Source organism: Equus caballus, chromosome 17 (genome assembly GCF_041296265.1).
Source record: "Equus caballus isolate H_3958 breed thoroughbred chromosome 17, TB-T2T, whole genome shotgun sequence".
In the NCBI taxonomy this organism is placed as follows: domain Eukaryota; kingdom Metazoa; phylum Chordata; class Mammalia; order Perissodactyla; family Equidae; genus Equus; species Equus caballus.
Genome location: NC_091700.1, coordinates 18,014,498 through 18,039,366, shown reverse-complemented (window position 1 = coordinate 18,039,366; position 24,869 = coordinate 18,014,498). Strand labels below are relative to the sequence as shown.

The following is a 24,869-nucleotide window of genomic DNA, read 5'->3' as shown; positions in this document are numbered from 1 at the left end:
ACTCCCCATCTAACTCTAGTTGTTTAACATTTATTGAGTGGCATTGGGTACTAGGCACTTCTCTTTGGTATAGATGTTGCACATAAAAGAACGTGTAATGAATGTGCTTTCCACTGTAGCCGTACTCAAGAGTAGACCAGATCTGAACGGCATAGCTAGCAATTTGAGTAACACTGTCCGTATCTCAGTGCACGCCAGAAAGGAGTAAGGGTTGAGAAGTCATGCATTTTTTTAATGATAAAACTGAAGCACAGAGATGTGTACTAATTGGTTTTCAATGAGTCTGGCCAAAGAGTGATGTATCCCATTTATGATTATTTCTGTGTAGTCATGAGATCGCGCATGGCTTAGATAATAAAGCTGTTATAGATTCTGTAACTATGAAGGAGGTTGCTTTGGTTTCGACCTGTAATACTAAGCATATCTGTTAACCTTTTGGTAAGGTGCTGCTTGAGAACTGCTTTGTTTTCCAGAGAAATCACTGCTTACACTTTGTACATATTTTATTTAAATATCAAAGCAGCCACATCGCCTGCAGCATTAGCTGCCTCATCAGAGAGCCAGCAAGAAAGCTCTCTCACCTGGGACTCTTAACAGATTCCTCTTCATCTTTAAGGAACCAGATCTTTGAGCATTTACCCACTCACGGACAAGTGTGCTTTTCATCTAACTATAGAGAAGATATAGTTTAGAGCAGAACAACTGTTCAAATGTGTGGCTCTGTTATAGTTGTAGTAGACACAATTGTTTACAGACTTTAGTAGTGTATCAGGTACGAAACTGGTGGAAGCAAACACAACTCAAAGGTAGTGTTACCCCAAATTATCTACAACTTTCTGTTCTCTCCCTGACCCTGGGTCAGTCCCCCGTAAGCAACAGCTTCACCTGTGAAAAGATTTCATCCTTGCTGACCTTTCATAGCTTTCACGTTCTCAGCCTAAATAAATCCCTAAAGGAACTGTCTTCAGATTTCCTACTTGGTGTCTCTCCTAGAGAGCCTTGCCTCCTGGGTCCAGAGTGTTCTCATAAAGCTGTTATTGCCTTAGGCACAATTTTGAGATAAATGATCTCTCAACCAGTTTCTCTTAGTATCATGGTCCCTCAATGTTCCTGATGTGTGCACTTTGCTAGCAAACATCTTTTTTTTAGAAAGCTATGAAATCAGATACAGTACTAGTACACGAGTCAATATAGTTGAAAAAGTCCAATCTCAGGTGTCATTTAGCTAAAAAACTACACACTGAGTATCCATCTTGTTTTGAAGCCCTGAGACTTGAGATGCAAAGAAAACAGACTAACATTGTGGTGTTTTGAGAAAACTGAGAAAAGGCCGTTTTAGTATGTAAAGTAAAAATGGCTCTCTGAAACAGCTATACAGATTGGGGGATCTGTGACACTGAGAATTTTTCATTAAAACTGTAACAACAATTCTAAAACTAATCAGGAACTAAACACTTCTACGTATTTCCATAATGCAGAATGAGCTTATTAGTTTGCCAAATATTTCTTAAAAGAATGTGAGAGTGAGACCTGTGGGAAGTCTACAGAAGCAATGCCTCTTCCCATGAGGCAGTGTGGCGAGGCCCAGGCAGCCGTCCCAGGGTGCAGAACTGGGGCGCAGGTTCCAGCTTTTCAAAATTACTTGTTGGATTCCCAGAACAAGGGTAAAAGATCACATCCACTAGCTCCCTTTTATGCCTCATAATCTTCTGGTTTACATTTTTTGCTGTATCTTAGACTTATCATTTTGTTATATTTTCAAAGAATAGAGGATAACTGCAAACATACAAAGTTGTCCCCTCCAACTTGGGATCTGTGTCAGCTGCACGTCAGATCAGATCGCCCTCTAACCTGCCGGCCATGGTAGATAGTCAGACTGCAAGGGTGACAAATTCACACTTTATTTAGTGCTTAGGTAACTTGAATGTAACATACATATTATTCTTTTTTTAACACAGAAATTCACCAGGGCTCATAGAAAATTTCAAGTTAAAAAAAAGTCTTTTAATTTTCTTAAATAATCCTCATATGTACCGTTCCACATTGTGGAAAAAACTGGAATATGCAGCTTGGATGCAACATGAGTATTGCAGCACACTGGCGCAGATATCGATGTGTATATTTTATAGTATACCAGAATCACTGCCCATCTTAGAAGACTCGAAGGTTTACAGATGGGACTAAACCTGGACACGTTATAGCTGCGCCAGGATCCCACACCGTGAGTCACTGCAGCTGCACTCTGTACGCACCTATGAGCAACTTCACCTGTTGAGAGAGAACGCATCTACATTAGGACAGCCACACACACGGCCAAGACTTGTTTCTCTTGGCAGTATTTCCAGTTGGTTATCAATTGAGATTAGATTTTCACTATTTTAGTTAAATATTTTAGTTAAAATCCAAGTGCTTATAATTTGATTTTTAGGTTATTACGTTAAATAATCGTACTATTACATAGGCTACTCTAGTCCAGCTTCGTTTTACAAAGAGAGGTTAGTGACCAGCCAGCCTAGAGACATACATATGGCAATTAAAATACCAAAGCCTAGAACACAACTCAGACTGCTAGAAACCAGGTACTATATAAATACTGCATTCTTCCCATTAATACCTATCTTAACACGTTATTTACTTCCCATACATTTTAGATTCACACAGACACACCTAGCAGTGCTACCCTAGGGAGCACCTGTCTCTAGGACAGGCATACCAGGAACATCACAATATCCTGGACATTTTTTTGTAATGATGGGAAAGTAATGTGGAGTAACAATTTGAGCAGTAACACTAAATACGAGGAAAGGATTTTCACCTTAGCAGAGGGTACTTCCGTCAGCCTTATGAAGAGTTTATTGAGGCCTGCAACAGGGCTGAACGAGTAAACAAAATGACTGTCCTAGGGAAAGAGACCAAAAAGAGGTCAGTACTTCTTTAGACAAACTTCTGCATCTAGAAGCAGCCAGACTGTCTCAGTCTAAGAGTATAACCTGATCTTAAAGAGACTCCACAGATGGAGAAGTTTTGTATTTGTTTATATATTAGGCAGTAGGCTGTGATTTCTTTACTTTTCCCTTGATTTAGGAAAAAGATACAAATGACGGAAAAGCTTATAAGGTTTATCTGGAAAAAACAACCAGATAAATCATTAGGATTAGAATATATCCAGCCATATATGGCATGAGCGTTGAAAGTCTTCATAAGCTTTTAATTTTGCTTAATTCAGCCTAAGGAAAGAATTCTGGCAAAGGAATCATGCACAAAGATACTTCAAGAGCATTTTTTATGTTAAAAAAATTTATACAGCCACTAATAGATCAGTTATTTTATAAATATCTATTTTAAACTGTTCAAAGTGAATAAGAAGCAAAATTATAATGATTACCTAAAGTTACAAATTAAAACTAAGCATAAACACAACTAACGTCATATAGTGGTTGTAACTGGGTATTCAAAGTATGAACAGGATACTTTTCGAATGCCCTAAATCTTTAAGTGAATGTTTGTAGTTACAATGGTGGGAAAACGCATAATATTTAAAGTTACCATGTTTCTTGTACTGTAACAATTTATATTCAGAATGTTGTAAAACATGATAAGCATAATTTGTGGCACAGGTATCAGACGTTTAGATTTTTTGTCAAAGATTTGTTTGGTTTACTTTTATTGACAAAATTTGGGATAATTTTACTTTATGTTTATGAGTCAACCTTATTTCCAACAACTGGTTTACTTAATTACAATTAACATTTTATTAAAAAACAGCAGTTTAAAAGTTATCTGTACTTTTGATTAGAAGAATGCACTTTTCACTAATGAACTACAGAAAACCTTACCAGAAAAACAGGAAGTTGAAATTTATCATTTAACACTACGGCTTGTACACTGCATGGTCCACAGAGCCGGGCAATAACTTCTTTACCCAAAAAGTTTGCGTGGAAAATGAACAGCAGGATGCCAGAGCCTGAAGAAGGGAGATGTAAACGTAGACTTCAACACCAATCCCAATGGCCCCTTTCAGAGCCCGAGGGAGGAGCAGCTGTGCTGGTGTGAGGCGGGCGCCCAGGTGAGCCTGGGTGGTGGCACTCGCCTGGTGTCAGCTCACACAAACCACCTGAGTCGGTCTCCAATTTCACAACTTGGTGGTGGTGGTGCTATCTAGCATTTTCCCAACCAAAGAATCCTTTTTATTTTTCGCCCAAGTAATCCTGACTCATAGCCCATGGAACAGACTTTTTAAAATATGCTTTCCTACATTAAAGTTATTTTACTTTAACAAAAAGTGGTATTTAAAAATTGTTGCTGGGGCTGGCCCCGTGGCCGAGTGGTTAAGTTCGCACGCTCCGGTTCAGCGGCCCGCGGTTTTGCTGATTCGGATCCTGGGCGCGGACACGGCACCGCTCATCAGGCCACGCTAAGGCGGTGTCCCACATGCGACAACTAAAAATACACAACTCTGTACCAGGGGGCTTTGGGGAGAAAAAGGAAAAATAAAATCTTAAAAAAAAAAAGTTGTTGCTCACTGAGTACATGTGTATGGAATCCAATCCACGGACATTTCTGTGGTTGTCGTCTTTTGGTGTGAGTTTGAGAGACTTTCCATTTTCTTCCACATGCTATTTTTGCCTTTTCCAAATTTACTGATTAATATTAAAATCTTATTATGAGATTTGAAGCTTTCACTGAATATCCAAAATATTTGGCAAGATTCATTTACTAAACAAAAGCTGTACTTTTAATAATAGAAAATAGGTTCTGTTAAGCCATTTTTAACATGGCAACATATTGATCCAGGCCAGTTATAAACAAGAGGAGACTTCATAAAAGAGATCTCAGAGAACCATTTGTTTTATTTATTCTGGTCCCAGGAAAGAAAGGGCAGGCTGGGCCCATGGCTCTTTTATCTCTCCTTTCAAGCTACTTAAGGTCTCACATTGTAATTTTGCGCTCGAGCTTTATGATGCAATTTCCTCTTCCTTAGAGCACTGAGGATCGAAAAGCAGGAAAAAAGGCCTCCAAATAATGGAGGGCCAGTTTCCTCTGTGTCTTTTCCCCTCAGCTCCACTAGGAAATAGCAGTTGGGACAAAGGTTGAATACAGTCACGTGCCGCACCATGACGTTTTGACCAATGACCGACCGCATACATGACTGGTCCCGTGAGATTACTATCACAGAAGCCTATGTGTAGTAGGCTGTACCAGCTGGGTTTGTGTAAGTGCACGCTACGATGTTCGCACAACAGATGAAGAGAAACTTCCTGGTGGTCAGACATTGTACACGTGCAGGGAAAAACTAACCCCTAAGGCAGTCCAGTTGTACTGAAGCGCAGGCACTGTGACTGGTGGGCGGCTGGCCCAGCTAAGTGATTCAGTCAAGGCCCAGCCCTGTTCAGCCAGCCCCCGCACTCCCACAAATGGTCGCTTCAACAGTCGAAACTGCAAATCACAGTTTTCAGTGCTAAGTTCACTGAACACTAAGATGTTAGAAATGTCTGGCTGTAATTGGTAGGGCTATATTTTCTTTAATTAACTACTCATTGATATATATTTTTTAAATAGGTGGGTGGGTTTCTTTTTACTGAAACAAAAAAGCCAGAGCCAACTTCCTACTTTCAGGCAGAGTTTTCTCTACTTCATATGTGCAGCATGCATGCCCTAGAGAGGCCATGGTCATGGTCTTGCCTGCAAAGCACTTACTAAGCAGTAGATAGGAAGCAGAACTGAAGTGTCCATCTCTTGCTACTAAACTATACTATGAGGCAAGACATTTAGTTTTTTTTTCTTTTTAAAAGGGCAAGACTTCGGGCCGGCCTGGTGGCGTAGTGGTTAAGTTTGTGTGCACTGCTTTGGTGGCCCAGGGCTCACAGGTTTAGATCCCAGGCAGGGACCTACACACTGCTCATCAAGCCATGCTGTGGTGGTGTCCCACACACAAAATAGAAGACTGGCACAGATCTTAGCTCAGGGCCACTCTTCCTCAAGAAAGAAAAAAAAAAGAAAGCAGCCAAGACTATTAGTAATAAAATTCAGGACAAACGTTGATTCTGGACTTAGAATCTTCAAGCTAAATCTCAATAAAACTCAATTTTAATAAAACTAGTATAATATTAACACCCAACTTGACCACTTTTCAAACAAGTGCTAACAGTGCTCTGTGGACCTCTCAGTCACTTGGGATGGTGGATATCAGTTAAGCCTGTTATTTTTTCTGTCAGAGTAGCTCCACTGTTGACATCATTATTACACATAATGGAGTTTCCTTAAGGTTTTGTTCAAAGGAAAAGTTCTGCCCAAAAACCAGTTAATATTTACAGTGTCACATTTCAAAATGAAAGAAAACAGGCTTACCTTCTGGTATGTTCTGTGGGGGTTTGTAATTGAAATCCGTTGAAAAATCAGGCCCCTCACAGAGACGATGACATGCTATTGGAAAAATGGGTTCTACTAACGCAAGACGTGCTTCAAAGTAATCCCTTATTGTTTCTTCTGCTACTCTTGACAGTCTAAAAGAGTACAGTAAGAGTTATTAATGCGAAAAGGACCATGAGTCATAAAATTATTAAATTGTTGAATGCCAATGAAGCCTTCCCAGATCAGCCTTTCAGGAAAAAAAAAAGCAGCAACTTGCCTCATCTTGCCGCCCTGCTCTGTTTCTCCTCGGCGCTCAGCACACAACACACTGTATCAACTTGTCTTACTACGTCCTCTCGTGGGGACTGAGGCTCCAGGGCAAGTCTTTCCCCCTTGCTCTCTCCATCTCCCCAGCCTTTTCAATAATGCCTGGCACATAGTACTTACTATGTATCTGTCTAATGAATGAATGATCAATTTGGAGAATCAGAAATGAAAAGTCCATTAAAAAATAAGTTGAAGAACTGCCACACATACAAAAGTCTTGTTACAGTACTTTGTTTAGAAAGCAGTCAAAATTATTAGTGCTGACTGAGAAAATATTTTTAAGCTCTCTTGCTGGGAAGGTAACCAGCTCTACACTGGTTTGCCTGGGATATTCTGATTTTAGGAGTGTAAGCCCAAAGTCCCAGGAAACTCATCACAGTTTCAAAACAAAGTCCAGCATCCCAGGAACCCCTCGGGCTCCGGCAAACCAGGAAGCCAGGTTGCCCAACTTGCTGGCCATCTGTGACTCTTACCCAGGTGAAGAGACAGAAAGAGTTCACATCCCAGGATTCCTTGCAGCCATGAAGGCTGGTCGCAGACTCACTCAAACTACCGGTTGGATGAGGCTCCCAGCAAAGGCTGTCAAAGTGCGCAGACTCACCAGAGCACATGCCCTTTGACCTTTGCCTTTTTGTCTCGTCTGAAATTTACCTTTCCTTCTGTTTAGAATATAGATCCTACACCTGGCATTGGAGTAACCATCTTGCGGGCATGAAGATCCAAGTCATATCCTAAGTATGAGAGATGAGGAAGAGACGGGAAGAGTGGCTGTTCCTGCCCAAGGCTGCCCACCCCTGGACTCCCTGTTACAACAGTAAACACCTTATTTGTGTTAGCTACTGTTTGTGAAGTTTCTGTTATGTGTTGCCAAAATAATTCCTAAGTGATAAAAAGAAGAAAACTATTTGTATGAACTTCTAATAAAATGAGATGATCTGGAATTCATTTGAAAAGGAATAACTTGAATGGATAAACTGTAATACATCCAGACTATGGAATTATCACTCAGTGCTGAAAAGAGAAGAGCCATCAAGCCATGGAAAGATACGGAGGAACCTTCAATGTGTGTCACTAGTAAAAGTAGCCCGTCTGTAGGAAGAGGCCACACGCTGTATGGCAACTGCAGGACCTTGTAGAAAAGGCAGAACTATGGAGGCAGGAAAAGATGGGTGGTTGCCAGGGTTTCGGGGGCACAGGAGGGATAAACAGGAGCAGCACAGGGGATTTTTAGGGCAGTAAAACTACTCTGTGCGACACTGTAATGGTGGATTCGTGTCATTACACATTTGTCAAGACCCCTAGAATGTACAACATCAAGGTGAACCCCACTGTAAAGCCTGGACCCCGGGTACTAATGATGGGTTACTGTAGGTTCCCGGGTTACTACAAGGCTCCGCTCTGGCGGGAAGCTGATGACGGGGAGGCTGTGCATGTGTGGCAGCAGGGGGTATATGAGAACTCTCTGTACTTTCCTTTCTTTTTTTTAAAGATTTTATTTTTTCCTTTTTCTCCCCAAAGCCCCACAGTATATAGTTGTATTATATTCTTCATTGTGGGTCCTTCTAGTTGTGGCATGTGGGACGCTGCCTCAGCATTGTTTGATGAGCAGTGCCATGTCTGCGCCCAGGGTTCAAACCAACGAAACACTGGGCCGCCTGCAGCGGAGCGCGCGAACTTAACCACTCGGCCACAGGGCCAGCCCCGAGAACTCTGTACTTTCTGCTCAGTTTCACTGTAAAGCTAAAACTGGTCTAAAAAATTACGTCTATTTAAAAAAAGAAAAAAAGACTGAACTAAAGGTTTTAAGAAAGTGTGCGTGAGCCAAATTGAGGGCATAACTGTGATTTTAAGGAGACACTCCTGGATAGGACAGTGGTACGTGTGAAAGTTTCTTAAAAATAATCCATATACCACTTATTAAATTCATGATGTTTTGAGAGCAAAAACCCGTCAGGACTTGTACTTGACAATCTTTTTTGAGCAGCTCTACACAGGCCACTCCAGTTATGATGTGTCCAAAGAGATAGGAGACTTTGTGACTTGACTGTGACACATTCACTTCACACTTACGTCTCTAAATGATTCTTCAGCAAGTCGTACACCAATACGTTGTTACACTGCTTTGCAAAATGCAGCGCACTATTTTGGTGCTTGGACAAAATATTGCAGTCAGCTCCACATTCAATCACAAGTCGTACGATGTCTGAATTTCCTCTTTTACAGGCCTATGTGAGGAAGGAGGAGAAATAATTACTGACACCTAAAATAAGGTAACTACCAGTCAGTGTTTGCCCTTTTTGCCACACATGAGCCTGGAGTTCTTCATGGAGAGAGGGGAGAAAACCTGGGTCGTGCTCCTGAGTGTCAGAAACTGTCACATAAACGAGCGTGGGAGGCTCCTTTTACTCACTCAACAGCACAGAAATTTGTGTGCCACATTCATTCCTTGGGAAACGGGCAACTTTGAAAAAGATGCTTCTGTTTCAAGATAGAAGAAACCCTAGGCCTTTCTAAGCTCTATCGTGCACTGTGTTCAGCCACGTCCCATGTCCTATGACCCAGAATCTTAGCAGAGGTACCCAGAACAGAGAGCTTGCCCCTCACTCTTAGAGAAGTTAATACTGATCTTCCTCAACTTACGATGGGGTTACTCCCCGATAAACCCACAGTAAGTTGAAAATATTGTAAGTCAAAAAGGCATTTAATACACCTCACCTACCAAACATCACAGCTGAGCCTCACCTAAACATGCTCAGAACACTTCTTGCATTCCACTACAGTTGGGCAAAATCACCTAGCACAAAGCTTATTTTATAAGAAAGCGTTGAATCTCTCATGTAATTATTGAACACTGTACTGAAAGTGGAAAGCAGAATGGTTCTAAGTGGATCGGTGCTTTACCCTCATGATCACGGGGCTCACTGGGAGCCGTGGCTGCCACTGCCCGGCATCACGGGAGACGGCATGTTCCTGGCCCAGGAAAGAGAGCAAAATTCAAAATTCAAAGTTCAGTTTCTACCGAACGCATATCACTCTCGCACCATCGTTAAGTTGAAAAATTGTTAAGTGAAACCATCCTCAGTTAGGGACTGTCTGCACTGGGAATCTCTACCGCATCTCTTAATGCCACAAAGTAACTTCAGAACTTCCCTAGCGGCTGCCTTAAAGGACACTGACTAAGCACAGACACAAAGGTGAATTCAGCAAATCTAAAATGGAGCTGTGACAGTTTAAAGACCATTTCTGGAGTACAAAGACCTACATCCAGGGTTCTCTTCCTGTCTCTGTCAGTGCCTTCAGCTAAGCCCCTTAATTCTGAGTTTTGCTGTATCGTAAAGGACCAGGGCCAGGCCAGTGAGCTTTCCTCCAAGAACACAGTGGGAGCCTCAGCCCAGGCCAGCTGGTCTGCTGTCCACTCAGGGCCAGCATTTCTACAGAACGGCTACCTAGGTTGGGCAGCCGCCGGATCAGAGGGCACGCAGCTCTCCGGGGAGCTGACACACTGCCCTTCACAAAGCCGTAACTCCGTGGTTCTCAGCAGGGGTGAGTCTGCCCGCCAGGGAAGGTCAGGTAACGTCTGGAGACATTTCTGGCGTCACAACTGGGAGTGAGTGCTACTGGCATCTAGCGTAGAGGGCAGGGGCGCTTCAAAGATCCTGCAGTGCACAGGACAGCCCCACGGCAAAGAACGACCTGACAACACGGTCCACACTGGGAAGCTGAGAAGCCCTGCTGGGACCAACTACACCCCCACCAGTGGGCGAGAACGCGGTTTCTCTGCACTCTCCCACTCTGGGAAATGACCAATTTTATACATTATTTCCTGAGATGAAAAGGTTTTTATTTCAATTTCTGAAAGTCTTTCCCCATGTTTATTTCTTCTAATTCTAAAATTCAATAAAACTTAATAGACTAAATCCTTAAAGCAATTAAAATACTGTTTTTTCAGGAACAAGTACCTAAGTAAGTAAAAGACACTAAGCGTAGATACTGGCAGCCTAACTGAGACAGTACTGAGAGACGCTTTAAGCTCTCCTCTGGGGAGCAGCACAAACTGTCCCTCGACCCACCCTCCCTGCGGGCACTGCCCTCTCCTCCTCAGACAGGCTCCTGCGTACCCACCACACCCACCCACACCTCTGCACTCCCGGCAACCTCACCCTGAGACCACACACAACTCCTCCGACAGGGCACCGACCCCGGCCAAAGTGCAGGCTAATGGCACTTCTCAGCTCGGCCTCTGAGGTTCTGATGATGTGCCCCAGTGGACACTGCCAGCCAGCTCTTGCCTGAACACTGCCTTCTCTTGGCGCTCGTGACGCCTCTCCTCATCTTTCTCCTACTTCTCTGTCCTTCCTGTGCAGCCTCCTGCCATCCCTGGCCTTTCTTACCTTTCCAGCTCTCAGTGAGTGACCCCATCCTCAGCCCATGGCTATAATCACTGTCGCTTACTGATGACTGCAAACCTGATGCCCCAGCCCACACCTGAGCTACAGCTCTCACGGGAAACACCTGAGCATTCCTAGCTCAAACGCAACAGGTACAAAGCTGAGTGCCCGTCTCCCCATCCATACCTGTGCTCCTGTGTTTGCTAACTTAGGAAACAAGATTACCACGTCCTGTGAATTGTACCTCCTTAAAAAACTGGTCAGCCTACCTACTTCTATCTCTGCTGTCACTACCTAGCTACAGACTATTATTTTACTTAATTTTAAGAATCACCCTACGAGTCTGCAAACTGCATGTCTTTCTAACCAATCCATATTCCCATACTGTCCTAGGGGCATTAAAAACAACCAACCACAGCCAGGCCCAGCCTTTCTTCTGATTATGTCTGAGAAACAGCTTGAACCTTGTAATGGCTCCCAACTGCTCTCAGGAGAAATGACTAATGCCTTAGCACGGATGTCGACAGTTTTCGTGCTCACTCCCCACACACACGACATTCATGCTCCAGACGATCTGCTGTTTAGGATACACCTGCTGATTTCTCAATAAGAAAAAGTTCAAATTCATGCTTTGAGGTGGCACCTTTGCTCTAAGCATATGGTAATAATAGAAACACATACAAGAAAACTGAAATTCCAAAGTAGGGCTCCTAAATAAAAGAAACATTTCCATGAACCAAAATGAAACAGAAACACAAGCAGTGAGCAAGGTTTAAACCTCGTGTGTGGACGAAGGCCAAGGGCGCAGGTGATCTAGGCCTTTTAGAACTAACAGAGACTCCAGATGAGACTCAGGGCCAGGCCCACTGCTCACTCGGGGCTGGACCATGCTCCCTTCCTGACTCACAAAAGAAGGTTGAAAACAAGGACTTCAGACCAACAGTGACTTGAGTCAATGGCTTACACAAAGCTGCATCTCGGGGAGGGAGTAAGACAGAGCCTCCACATGGGAACTGAACCAAGCCACCCACAGCTCGGTGTCAGGACCTGCTCTGTCCTCACAGCACCATGGACCAGGAATTCAGAACTGGCCCAAGAAGAGGCTGGACCAGGCTGGGCCCAGAAGAGCCAAATGCAAAACCAGCCCATCCCTGCTAACCTGTGCTTCGTGTTCAGGACACAGCTTAGCCACCCACCACACCCACCCTAAGGCTTGTCCTGAATCCACACAAGACTGAGCTCGGTACAGACTTCCATGTAATCTCACAGCTATCACATTACTGGTGACACCGAGTTTTAACTGCTTCTGGTCTCCTTGTCCTCCTGCTCTGTGACCTTCTTGAGTCCAGAGACTGTTCTGCTCCCCATCCCACTCCCAGCCCCCAGCACAGTCCAGTGGTGGAGAGACTGAGGACCGAGCGACCCATGTGAGGCATTTACCTTCATTAGTGCGGTCTCGCCATTGCTCTGCTGCACATTTACAAATGCTCCTGCTTCCAAAAGAATAGCCACTGTAGTTAAAAAGTTCTATTAAAGGAAAAAAAAAAACAAAAACAAATTTAATTCCCCAAATTCTTAAACAAATATTTTTAGATGTTTTGAAATTTTTTTCTTTTTTAACATTTTATTTTTCCTTTTTCTCCCAAAGCCCCCAGGTACATAGTTGTGTATTTTCAGTTGTGGGTTCTTCTAGTTGTGGCATGTGGGACGCCACCTCAACGTGGCCTGATGAGTGGTGCCATGTCTGCGCCCAGGATCCGAACTGGTGAAACCCTGGGCCGCAGAAGTGGAGCACGTAAACTTAACCACTGGGCCACGGCGCCAGCCCCAGATGTTCTGAAATTTTTAGCCACCAGAAAAATACTCAGATTCTATTCCAAGCAGGCTGGTGAACACAGTATTCCCGGTTCTTCATGTGCAGGGTCCCGCAGGAGCCGAAGGCCCCACTGCTCACGTGCCCGTGCACAGCCACAGACCATTGTGCCAGCAACCTCAGTCTGAAGTTTAACCCCTGGTTTCAACATTAAGAACCTCTGCATATCAACCCTTTAAAAAGACAATATATGGGAACATTTTAATTAAATTATTAACCAAGAGGATCACTTAATTTCAATTATAAAAGATTTTTAAAAGATCTAAGATTGAAATCAATATTAGCACCTTAATCAGAGGTCTTTTTTCTTTTTTTTTTAAAGATTTTATTTTTTTCCTTTTTCTCCCCAAAGCCCCCTGGTACATAGTGGTATATTCTTCATTGTGGGTCCTTCTAGTTGTGGCACGTGGGACGCTGCCTCAGCATGGTTTGATGAGTGGTGCCATGTCTGCACCCAGGATTCAAACCAACGAAACACTGGGCCGCCCGCAGCAGAGCGCGTGAACTTAACCACTCGGCCACGGGGCCAGCCCCTCAGAGGTCTTTTTTCAACAAATCACTTCCAACTAGATAAATCACATTTTGAAAATTCTATTACAAAGTACTACTACTGGTTAAAAAAAATCTGTTCATGACAAGCCACAGATGAACTGAAGTATGAAATTCTGAAGTTAGGTGACTACATGACCATTCTATTTCACTACAGAAACAGACTCCATCTTAGTTCATGGGCAGGAATCCTCACAGGACGATGAAAGGCGTATCTTCAGTGACCAACCTTCTCCGCTGCGTGGATGAGGGCAGTGGTTCCGTTCTTCTGCCTCCCATTCACTTTGGCTCCTTTTCTGATGAGGAGCCTCAGGAGGTCATCTTGCCCGCCCGCTGCGGCAAGCATCACCAGGGTCATCCCGCTCGAATCCTTTATTGGTTTTGTTTAAGAAAAAACATGTCAATGTTTACTCAGAAAAATTTTCAAACTAAATCTTCTCACTTAGGATGTTTCAATGTGAAATCACTAAACTGCATTGATTTACCACCTACTTAGGTTTTTCACTAAAATATCCTAGTAAACAATCAGAAACTAAGAACTTCTAGAAGTTTTTTCATATATAAATGTTACCATAAAATCTTACAACTTCTTTGTATTAAGTTCTAAAGGCACATCACCACTTTGCATGACAGAAAATGAACAGTGAATCTTGATGCTATACAAAAGGCAAAGGTAGTTATTTATCTATCTCACTTTTCAGGTCCAAAGTCTCCTGTGTTCTAGGTAAAACAGGTGAAACTCACACCTTCATTACATTCATTTAGTTGGCTCAAAGATATAAGGCGAGAAATGACCAGTGGAAGTAACATAGCCCATTCTACTGATGACAAGCTAAAATGAACGCTCTCTGGATGAGACAAATGTCCGCCACATAAATGTATTGTTGGGAAGTGAGAGAGTGACTGCTCTAAGGATAAAGAAGAACACTCAGAAGTAGGACACAGGACACTGATATGATTAGTTTCTAAGAGGCCAGGACAAGACAGAGAAATTAAAGAAATGTGCTTTGAATACAGATAAAATTACATAAAGCTGACAAAAAATAAAAAGGTAATTATCAGTTAAATATTTCCAATCACTAGTTGAAACACCATATGGGGAACAAAACGATTTATTAAATAGCATTTGATAAAACCAAATTCTAATACAATAGGAGTTAATTTGGCTCTAATCTGAAAGTTTACACAACTTGCCTGTATGAGCAAACTGAGGGAGCACAAATGTAAGAAAATTATCCCTGGGGGTATCACCTGAGGGGAAATCCACACCCACATCAGAGAAAGAACTGTCTCTGTCACCACTATTATTCAAAATGTCAACATTTTCACAAGACCAGAAAAGAAACGTTATTGGAAAAAAGGGAAACAAGTTATTTTTTAGCAGATGATCAAATTCTCTACCCAGAAAATCCAAGGTTTTCTTGATTTAATTGTGGATTTTCTGGGTTTAATCTTTTGAGATTACAGTTCAAAACAGTTATTGGGGGGCTGGTCCTGTGGCCGAGTGGTTAAGTTTGTGCGCTCACTTCGGCAGGCCAGGGTTTCTCTGGTTCGGATCCTGGGCGCAGACATGGCACCCCCTCATCAGGCCATGCTGAGGTGGTGTCCCACATGCCACAACTAGAAGGACCCGCAACTAAAATATACAACTATGTACTAGGGGGATTTGGGGAGATAAAGAAAAAAACAGGAAAAAAAATTTAAAAATTATCAGAGTAAGAGAATCTCATAAAGTGACTAAAGACAACACACACAAACATACACAGAGAAATCAATAGCTTTATCATTAATGTAATAACCAGTTAGAAAACAAAATGTGGGGGAAAAGATCCTAATGATCATAGTAAAATAACTAATAAAGTATGTAGGAATATAATCTAAAATAAATGTACAAGAACTATATGAAGGAAAAAACTCATAAAACTTTGCTTAAGGGAAAAAATGAAGAGCTGAATAAAGGTAGTTATGTTCCTAGATGGAAGACTCAAAACGTAAACATGCCAATTCTCAGCCAAATTTAGTCTATATGTATCATGCAATTTCAATCAAAATCCCAATAACTGGTTTTTTTTCCTGCTTTTTCTCCCCAAATCTCCCCAGTACATAGTGGTATATTTCAGTTGTGGGTCCCTCTAGTTGTGGCATGTGGGATGCCGCCCCAGCATGGCCTGATGAGCAGTGCCATGTCCGTGCGCAGGATCTGAACCAGCGAAACCCTGGGCCACTGAAGCGGAGCGCGCGAACTTAACCACTTGGGCACGGGGCTGGCCCCCCAATAACTGTTTTGAACTGCAATCTCAAAAGATTAAACCTAGAAAATCCACAATTAAACCAAGAATACTAAAGAAGAAAATATAAAAATCTTTTCTAAGACAAAGCACTCAAAAGTCAAAAAGGAAAAGATCAACAGACGTGACTACCTAAAAATAAAAACTCTCTAAGCCATAAAAGACCCAAAAACCAAAGCCTAAAAACTAGGAAGAAAGGGTTAATATGCCTTCAAGTATAAACCCTAATAAATCAGTACGAAAAACCCAGCAGCAACTGAAAGACAGGCAGTTGCGATCAAACCTGAGGGACAACACAAAGACAAGGAGTCACTCACACTCCTCCAGGCTGCGGAGGTGACACACAGACACTCAGAGGACAGCGGAACCAAATGGTTATTTCAGAGGCTGGAATGACAGGGACTATCATTTTCTACATTATCTATTTCTACAATGTTCGAACTTTATAAAGTGAACATGCATTACTTTTATAATTAAAAACAGAAGTAAAAAATAAAACTGAATTCTTTTAAGAGTGACTTTCCATCTTACTTTCACGGGAGTTTACAAAGACATATTACCTCTTGGTCCAGGTTATACTCTTCATTTGAATTAAGTGCAACCTTTACAGTAATATAATCCCCATTTTTCACAGCATCCCTCAATAAATCTAAAAAGAAAGAAATGATAAATTAGGTTTTATCTATCTAGATTTCATGAAAAGGATCCCTATAATTCCAAAACTACGCACTACTTGGAATTGCATCCGCTGAAGGAAAATTCTCATCTTCCCCATCAAGATGCTTCTGGAAGTCTTCTAACGTCATCCATTCTAGCTGTAAGTCCATGCCCAAACTCAAGATCTGTTGTTTGCCATCTGGAACACACAAGAACCTTAGTAAGTACATTTTTCTGGATAATAAAAAAATACAATGCGGTTTTATTAAATCTGTGGCGTCAAAACCAAAGCTTTATATATGCTCTTACATATATCATTATGTAACTCAGTCTTTAAATTTCTGATTTTCTTCAGCAAGCAATATGAACATCCACATTTAGATGTCATGGTGCTTCAAAGGCATAAAGATAAACAGGTAACTTATTAACTCAAACAGTGAAATATGAATTTTAAGCACAGGATTAAGCAGCTCAGAGGAAGAGAGAAATCACAGGGATTCAGGAAGAGGACTCTACCATTTCCTTCTTTGGCCATTCTTCTTGGACAGACATTGCTTTCAATCATTTATGTAGGTAAAGTCACTCTAAATGTGTAAACCAGACCTGTATGTAAATAAGTCATTGCTTACTGATCCTTCCAGACTCAGCTCCAGCTTCTCCTCCTGGAACCCCTCTCTGCTGAGTACCCCGCCGTGCTCCCACGGCTCTCTACTGCCCATCACACCACGAGGCAAGTGCAAGCTGCTCCCCTCATTTGTCTGATCCACAGGCTCATTAACACTTTGGACGGACATGGTCGTCCCCTACTGGCAGTGCAATCAATGAGATGTGAGCATAACTCATTGGAGAGGAACTCAAAATGACTGTACTATTTTAAAAAGTTGAAAAGCACAAATATTTGATGGTAAGAGTGAAAGGATTTTCACCTAAAATCAATTCCTCAAACTACACAGATGTTATGCAGTTAACCTTGCCATAGAAATGAAGTTTGTAAAAGAGACGAGAATAAATGCAGGAACTTGTCCCAGAGCTCTGAACCCAAACACTTCCTGTGCTGCCTCCAAGAGCACTCCATCAGAGACAGCACTGCCTTTGCAGCTACCCATCCTGGATCTGAATCCCAGCTCCATGTTACCTGGATGGCTTTGTCTAAGGCATAAACTTGCTGCACCCCACTTTCTGAATAATGACAGTAGTGTTAACAATGAAAGCAGCTAACATTCATTAAGGAGTGTGAACTTATTTAAACGAATTAATACACTGAATTAATTTGATTTAATACACAATAACCTGTAAAGGGATACATGTTACAGATGAGGAAAGTGAGGCTCAGACACACACACCAGGAAGCCAAGAGCCACAGCTGCAATGAGACGTATCTGAAAGCACAGGTGGACCTCCCCCACTGCAGCGCCACAACAGGGCACACAGAAAGGTCTGGGAGCAAGAGAGATGAGCGTTCAGGTAAGCTGAGACAACAGCATCTGATTTTCAGGACTGGCACGGAGCTACAGGGTCAGAAAGGGTTATGCTGCAGCTCAGCTTTCTGTCTCTAATGAAGCCAACTGGCTCAAACTCCTCTCTTCATTCCTACCAAGGACTGCATCTTGGATCTTAACTCAGCATCTGGTGGTTTTAACTTTTTCTCTTTATTTTTAATAAAAAACTAGATGTAAAGGAAAGATCGTAGGTAACGAGGTGAACTCTGTGAATGCGGCACTGCCCTGAACACAGAACCACTCTAGGCCACGCGTGCTCCCTTCTACCCCACGACACCGACCGCAGAGGCAGGTCTTGTACATCTGGGATTCTGGTCTGTCATTCCCTTTCATTCTTTTTTAAAAGTAGTATGGTTATAAATACATGTATCCGAAAAAAATCTGCAGTTAGTTTTGGTAACTTCTTAGTTTCATAAAAATTGCTTTCTGTGATGGTTAGTTCTGTGTGTCAGCTTGACTGGGGAAGCCTGGACAGCTGGTGAAACATGGTTTCTGGGTGTGTCTGGAAGAGGTTAGCATCTGAGTCAGTAGGCTGAGTTAAAGATCCCTCCTCATCAGGGTGGCCCAACATCACTGAATCCCTGGCGTGGCCGAGGAAGGGAGATTTCTCTCCTCTTGAGCTGGGACATCCCTCTTTTTCTGCCCTCAGATTGGAGTTCCTGGTTCTTGGGCCTTCAACTCCAGGGCTTACACCATCGGCTCCACGGTTCTCAGGCCTCTGGACTCAGACACCACCAGCTTTCCTGGGTCTCCAGCTTGCACATGGCAGACTGTGGGAGTCTGCTAACCCTCCATAATTACGTAAGCCAATTCCTCATAATAAATCTCCTTTTCTCTCTCTCTCTCTCTCAATATATCCTATTGGTTCTGCTTCTCTGGAGAACTTTGACTAACACAGTATCATACTGCATTATTCTTTATATATTTTGGATACTAATCCTTTGTCTTTCTGCCCCTTTTCATAGTAACTTTGATGAATGGAACTAACTTTTGTAGTCAATTTTATTACTCTTTTCTTTTTGGTATTTTTTTGTGTCTTGTTTAAGAAGTCCTTTCCTACTTCTAAGGTTGGATAGACATGATTCTTTATCCTCTAAATACCTAACATCTAACTGTCCTCTTTATATTTAAGGCCTTAATCCATGAGAGTTTGATCTTCATGTACCGTGTTTCTTCCACAGGATAATCAATTATCCTCACACCATCTACGAAGAGTTCATCCTCCCCATGGATCTGTGTTGCCACTTGTCATCTACCCAGTTTTTAGATCTGAGAGAGTCTGATTATGAGGTCTCTGCTCTGTTGAGTAGCTCAGCTACCTTCTCTGTGCCAGGTAAATACTCTATCTACTGCTATAATTTTATATAAAGTAAAGCGCCGCTTAACAACGGGGACACATTCTGAGAGACGCATCATTAGGTGATTTCCTTGTGGTGTGAACATTGTAGACTGCACCTACACAAACCTAGGTGGTACAGCCTACATCACACACCAGACTATATGGTACTAATCTCATGGGACTGCCGTCGTATATGCGGTTGGTCCTTCATTGATGGAATTTCCTTAAGCTGTGCATGCCCCGAGTAGGTTCTGATTACAGCTGGGATAACCAGATCTGGCTTCTTTAGTCTTTCACATAAATCTTAGAATCAGTATTTGTAAATTCCACAGAAAATTATGCTGAGATTTTGACTGGAACCACAGTGACACTACAGACCAATGTGAAGAGAATGACAAATTTATAAAACTGTATTTTCTATTAATAAAAATGGTATACATAAATTTTAATAACTTGCAAGAAACTTTTATAATTTTCTCCATACAGCTCTTACATATCTTTTTGAAATACATCCTTAGCAATCTTTTAAAAAGTGTTGCTGTTGAAAATTATCTTCTTAAAATTAATTTACTATGTATGTAGAAATGTATATAGAAATGTACATTATATAGAAATATATATATAGAAATATAGTTAATTTTTGTACACTGGTCTTATATCCACCTTGCTAAACTCTTAGAATATTTCTAATAATTTATTTGTAGATTCTTTCAAGTTTGCTACATGTATTATGCCATCTTATAATGGACAGCTGTTTTTTGTGTGTTTATGGGCGGGGCGGGTGGGGAGGTGGCTTCTTTTCCAATGCTTAGGTCTTTTCATTTTTTAGTGTCTTACTGTGCTGGGTAGACCTTAATATAACACTGAACAAAAGTGGTGATAGACTGCACCTTTGCATTGTTTCTGATTTAAAAGAAATGTTCCCAATGTTTCACCATTAGAAAATATGTTTGCTGAAGGTTTAATGCTCTTTATTGACTGAGAAAGCTCCCCCTTTTTTGCTAGGTTTTGTTTTTTAAAAATCAAGAATGCTATTAAATCACTTAATTCCTAAGGAACATCCAGCGTGATCTAAGAGGTTATGTTTTTACTCATGGCTACATTTAATTTGCTAATGTTCTGTTTGGGATTTTTACATCTGAGTTCGAGTGAGCTTGGCCTGTCATCTTCCTTTCTTACATAGTTTTTGTCTGGTTTTGGTACTGAAGCTATAAAGGGCTCACAGAACGACTTAGCATTCTTTGTCTGTTTTTAAGGAAGAAAGTTCTTACATATGAAACCATCTGTGCCTGGTGTTACAATCTGTAAGGCTATTTTAAATTGCTATTTCATATTTTTTAATAGTATAAGACTATTCAATTTTTGTATTTCTTCTTGGGTCAGTTTTGTTAAACTGTATTTTTCCAGGAATTTTCCCACTTCAATGCGTTTTTTCACATCGACTGGTAAGAAATCACTCATAGAATTCTTTTATCTTTTTAATCTGGACACAATCTACAATCATGTCTCTTTTTTCATTGGAAATATTCTTTAAGCCTTCATTCTTTTTTTCCTTAGAGGACTGTCTATTAGTCTTTTCAGTGAAGCAACTTCTGGCCTTAATGATGCTCTCTATTGTTGGAGGAGGTCACTGACTGAGAGCATGAGACTGCTGGCTTCCCCAGAGCTGGACCTGGGCAACGGGAGGCCCCTGCCCTATCCTTGGAATGCATGTTCTGCTCAACGTTTCCATGGTAGAAACCACTTCAAGGACACAGCCTTGAGAGCGTAAGGTGTTGCTGAGACCATCTGGACTGATTCGTGACTGAACTACATTCAGGCATTCGGGTGGGTGGGTGTGGGGATCTACTCGTCCGGCACTGCCCAAGACAAGCCTCCTATGTAAGTTCCCTTGCTGATTAAACCTGCCACCCCCCATCTGGAGTGGCCTGCCTCTTTCGTCAGGCTCTCCCTGCCCTCTGTGTCCGGGGGCCAGTTTCAGGTTTCACCTGGGCAACGCCCGTGGTTGGGACTCAACAAGTGGCGAGCTGGCCAGGAGACTGAAGAGATGGGTCTTGGGAAAGAGGCATCTGGGGGGGAAATCTCGTGTTGACTATTGACCTCTCTGTGGGGAGGGGTAGACTGTATGTCAGATGCTTGTGGAGCGCCACCTGACTACAGAGACACTCCGAAAATGCTGGCTGTTTTAATGCCTTTGCTTAAGAAACTGTGGATGGCACACTGCAACAAAAAAGAGAAAGGAATGGCAGCTACAGAAGGCTGGCCTCTACTGTGGGCAGTTCAGCGGCCACCGATGCCCAACTGGCATCTGAAGCTCGTACAAAGTTGGAAGAACAGCTGAGGATAGAGAAAGATGTACGGTATCCACTACGCTGCTAGCACTGGGGCTGGCAGACAAAGTGAGAGAGCAGGGTAAGTCGGAGACCTCAGTGTGCCATTGTGCAAAGCTGGGAGGATGCAAGCTGCCTTAGATTAAGGTCCAAGTGCTTGTGACAAAGCCGACTGAGATACTAAGAGGCAGAATCGCTGGGAAAGTGATGAGTGAGGAGGATGTTGTGGTGACTGACAGTGCAACGGAAGAAACACCCCATGCCCTCCAACCCCTAATACAAAGGAGAACAAAGCACAGCAACAACAACCCCAGGCATCAGGGCAGCCCCCAGTGCAGGAAACTTTCATGATGAGAGAATACACGCCGGCTGAGCTTACTGATATAGCTGCCAAGTTCCAGCAAAAGGCCAGGGCAAGTATCCAGGCACGGTTGGTATAGCCATGGGAGACGGGGGGAGGTGATGGTACTTCCCTGACCCGGCAGGAGGCAGAGAAGAGGAGCAACATCCCCACAGCCCGCCCACCAGCAGTGCCTGCATGGTGTGCAGTTCAAGGCACTCACTCCCTTACAGACTGGATTATTCCTGCCTGCAGGGAGGCGTGGCCCACTGAGGGGGATGCCCTGGGCACCTGGAAACCTATGCAGGAGGTACAAGAAATCCTTAGGGAGCTGGGAATGAGACAGGCCATCTACTCCCTGTCTTTGAAGGCCCTGATCAGGTCAAATTCACTGTAGGAATGAAAGCCGACACTCCAGTCCACCCCAAGCACCTGGTATGGGACACTGATATCCATGGTGAGCCCAGCTGGATAAGATGTTTATGATGTTGGGCAATCCATTGCTGATCTGAGAGAAACTGACAAATCCTCGGCTGTGGGAAATACCTGAGACAGAGAGGGAGCTCAAAAAGCCAAAGGTCGATCGCAGTCAGTTATAAAGCATCCAGTAAAAGCAACCTGAACAGACAGATGGACAACCCAATGCTGTGTTGTTGGTCAGCCTGTGGAAAGCCTTACAATCTGAACAACAGTTTAGACCTGCCCCACCTGCCCCACCATGCCCGATGCTCCGCCTGCTCAAGCGGAGGCCTCACAGGTACAGTCCTGTTCAGGGTGCGTGCCTCCCACACCCCAGGTATAGGATGCAGGCTAAGATCGCCTTCAGGTGAGGGCTGTTGCGGGTAACTGGAGGCCTCGTGTTGAGCTCACTACTCACTGTCACCCAGAAATAAACAAGAGGTGATGGCTCTGGTAGACACTGGAGCAGAATGTACTCCAATCCATGGTCACCCTCAGAAGTGTTCTGGCCCCTCCGTGCCACCGATGGGTATGGGAGGCAAACGGTTATGGTCAGGAAGGTCCCTTTGACACAGCAAATTGGGCATTTTCCCCCACAAGAACACAAGGTTTTTCTCTCTCCAATACCAAAGAACGTACTGGACAATGATAACCTGTAAGGTCAAACTCTGCAAACTTCTATCACTGAATTCTGCCTCCAGGGTAGAGTAACTAAACCAGTACTGAGGGGAAACCCCAACTGGGAACCAGTAAGTCTCTAGACCCTGCAAAGAGTGATAACTGTCAACAATATAAATTGCCTGGGGGCTGGCCCCGTGGCCGAGTGGTTAAGTTCACGCGCTCTGCTGCAGGCGGCCCAGTGTTTCGTTGGTTCGAATCCTGGGTGCAGACATGGCACTGCTCATCTAAACCACGGTGAGGCAGCGTCCCACAGGCCACTAGAAGGACCCACAACGAATAATATACAACTATGTACTGGGGGGCTTTGGGGAGAAAAAGGAAAAAAAATAAAAATAAAAAAAAATAAATTGCCTGGCAGCATAAGGAAACAGGAGAAATTATCCAAGAACTGCACCCAGAGGTACTATGCGCCCTGCCCTTTGTGCTTTCAACAGCCCCGTATGGCTGGTAAAAAAGCCAGAAGGCTCATGACAGATGATTGGTGTCTATGAACTACTGAGAACTGAACACGGTGGGGGCCCCCAGCCGTGTGGCTGTGCCCAACACTGCCAACACGTTAGATAACTGGGCTACAATCCGAGAAGGGTGCTGTGCTGTACTGGACTTAGCAAAGGCTTTTTTCAGTATACCTCTGGCCACTGAGTCACAAGATCTATTTATCTTCACGTGGGAGGGGCAACAATGGACTCTCAAGTGCTTCCCCAAGGTTACCTGCACATCCCCACTGTATGTCATGGAATGGAAGCCCAAGACCTGTCCCTGTTCTCCTTCCCCACATCAGTAAAATGGGCCTATTACACTGATGGTATAATGTTAACATGTGAAGACTTGCCTCTGCTGCGTGACACTCTGCAGACTTTGCTGGAACATCTGTGAGAGAGAAGATGGGCAGTGAACCCATAGAACATCACCGTAAAGTTTTTGGGAGTCATTTGGTTCGTAAGATGTGCAATGACCCAAAAGCTGTGTTTGACAAGATGCAAGCCTATCCAACCCTAAGAACATGAAAGAAGTGAAGCCTTTCTGAGGATTTGGGGGTTTTGAGGACTTTTATTCCTACCTGGCACAGTGCCTCCATCCCTTACACCACCTGGTAAAGAAAGGACAAGTGTGGAGAGAACATCAGAGCAGCAAGCCGCCTTTGAGAAGGCAAAGAGCCAAGTAAAGCAGATTAAAGCTCCGGGCATCTCTGAGGCAGGGCTCCCACTGGAGTTAGATGAGTCTGGGACCCCAGAAGGTATGGGTGGGCACTGTGGCAAAGACAACAAAAAGAGACAGTACCTCTAAGATTTTGGTCCCAGCTCTGGAAGAGGGCAGAAACCCCCACAGAGTAACAGCTTCTAGCAGTGTACACAGTGCTTCTCCAGGTAGAGCCTCTCAGGAACAAATGGCATATTATGGTAAGAACTTCCCTTCCTATCAAGGGTGGTTTGATAATATGTTCCACTAACCCACCTCTGCCATGGCTCAGACTCCAACTTTGACTACATGGCATGCCACTTGCAGCAGAGGAGCACTCTGTCCTCCAGCCCACTGTCTCTACAAATGCGGGGGCTACCAGCATCTCTACCCTGTCCAGATGCCCTCATCCCTATTCCTGTGGCGGCCCCTGCGGCCTGCAGAGAGGGAGTAGGGGCAGTTCTCACTGACGCCTGGTACATAATGGATCTAGTCGGGGCAGCCCATCCTCATGAACTGCAGTCGCTATTCAGTCCAACAATGACACCACCTGGATGGAAACAGGAATGAAGTGCAGCAGCCAGTGGGCTGAACTCAGAGTGGACTGGC

The 24,869-nt window shown here is 43.3% G+C and overlaps 2 protein-coding genes and 1 long non-coding RNA gene across 14 annotated transcripts in view; 2 read left to right on the top strand and 1 right to left on the bottom strand.

The window, feature by feature from the left end:
• The window catches only part of PSPC1 (paraspeckle component 1), a 109,793-nt gene extending 102,170 nt beyond the window's left edge, over positions 1-7,623 (top strand). For all 10 annotated transcript variants that reach the window (XR_002800950.2, XR_011427647.1, XR_011427645.1 and 7 more), the window contains one exon: positions 7,346-7,623. The gene's annotated coding sequence lies outside the window, so the exon portion shown is untranslated. The remainder of the gene's footprint in view (positions 1-7,345) is intronic.
• Positions 1,886-24,869, bottom strand: part of MPHOSPH8 (M-phase phosphoprotein 8) — a 60,460-nt gene continuing 37,476 nt past the window's right edge. For both annotated transcript variants that reach the window (XM_023621330.2, NM_001171173.2), the window contains 9 exon segments: positions 16,507-16,632; positions 16,337-16,425; positions 13,718-13,858; positions 12,507-12,593; positions 8,749-8,903; positions 6,349-6,503; positions 3,837-3,964; positions 2,816-2,899; positions 1,886-2,268 (listed from right to left, as the gene is read on the bottom strand). In XM_023621330.2, coding sequence (XP_023477098.2) covers positions 2,227-2,268; positions 2,816-2,899; positions 3,837-3,964; positions 6,349-6,503; positions 8,749-8,903; positions 12,507-12,593; positions 13,718-13,858; positions 16,337-16,425; positions 16,507-16,632 — 1,007 coding nt within the window. In that variant the 3' untranslated portion in view covers positions 1,886-2,226.
• LOC138918335 (uncharacterized) lies at positions 8,892-23,424 on the top strand. Of its 2 annotated transcripts, XR_011427650.1 has the most exons (7): positions 8,892-8,948; positions 16,467-17,163; positions 17,747-17,897; positions 18,104-18,220; positions 18,582-18,733; positions 19,114-19,265; positions 20,829-23,424. It is a non-coding gene; the product is annotated as an uncharacterized lncRNA (long non-coding RNA). The 2 variants fall into 2 exon arrangements; XR_011427651.1 differs by lacking the exons at positions 8,892-8,948; positions 16,467-17,163; positions 17,747-17,897 and having other exon boundaries at positions 17,933-18,224.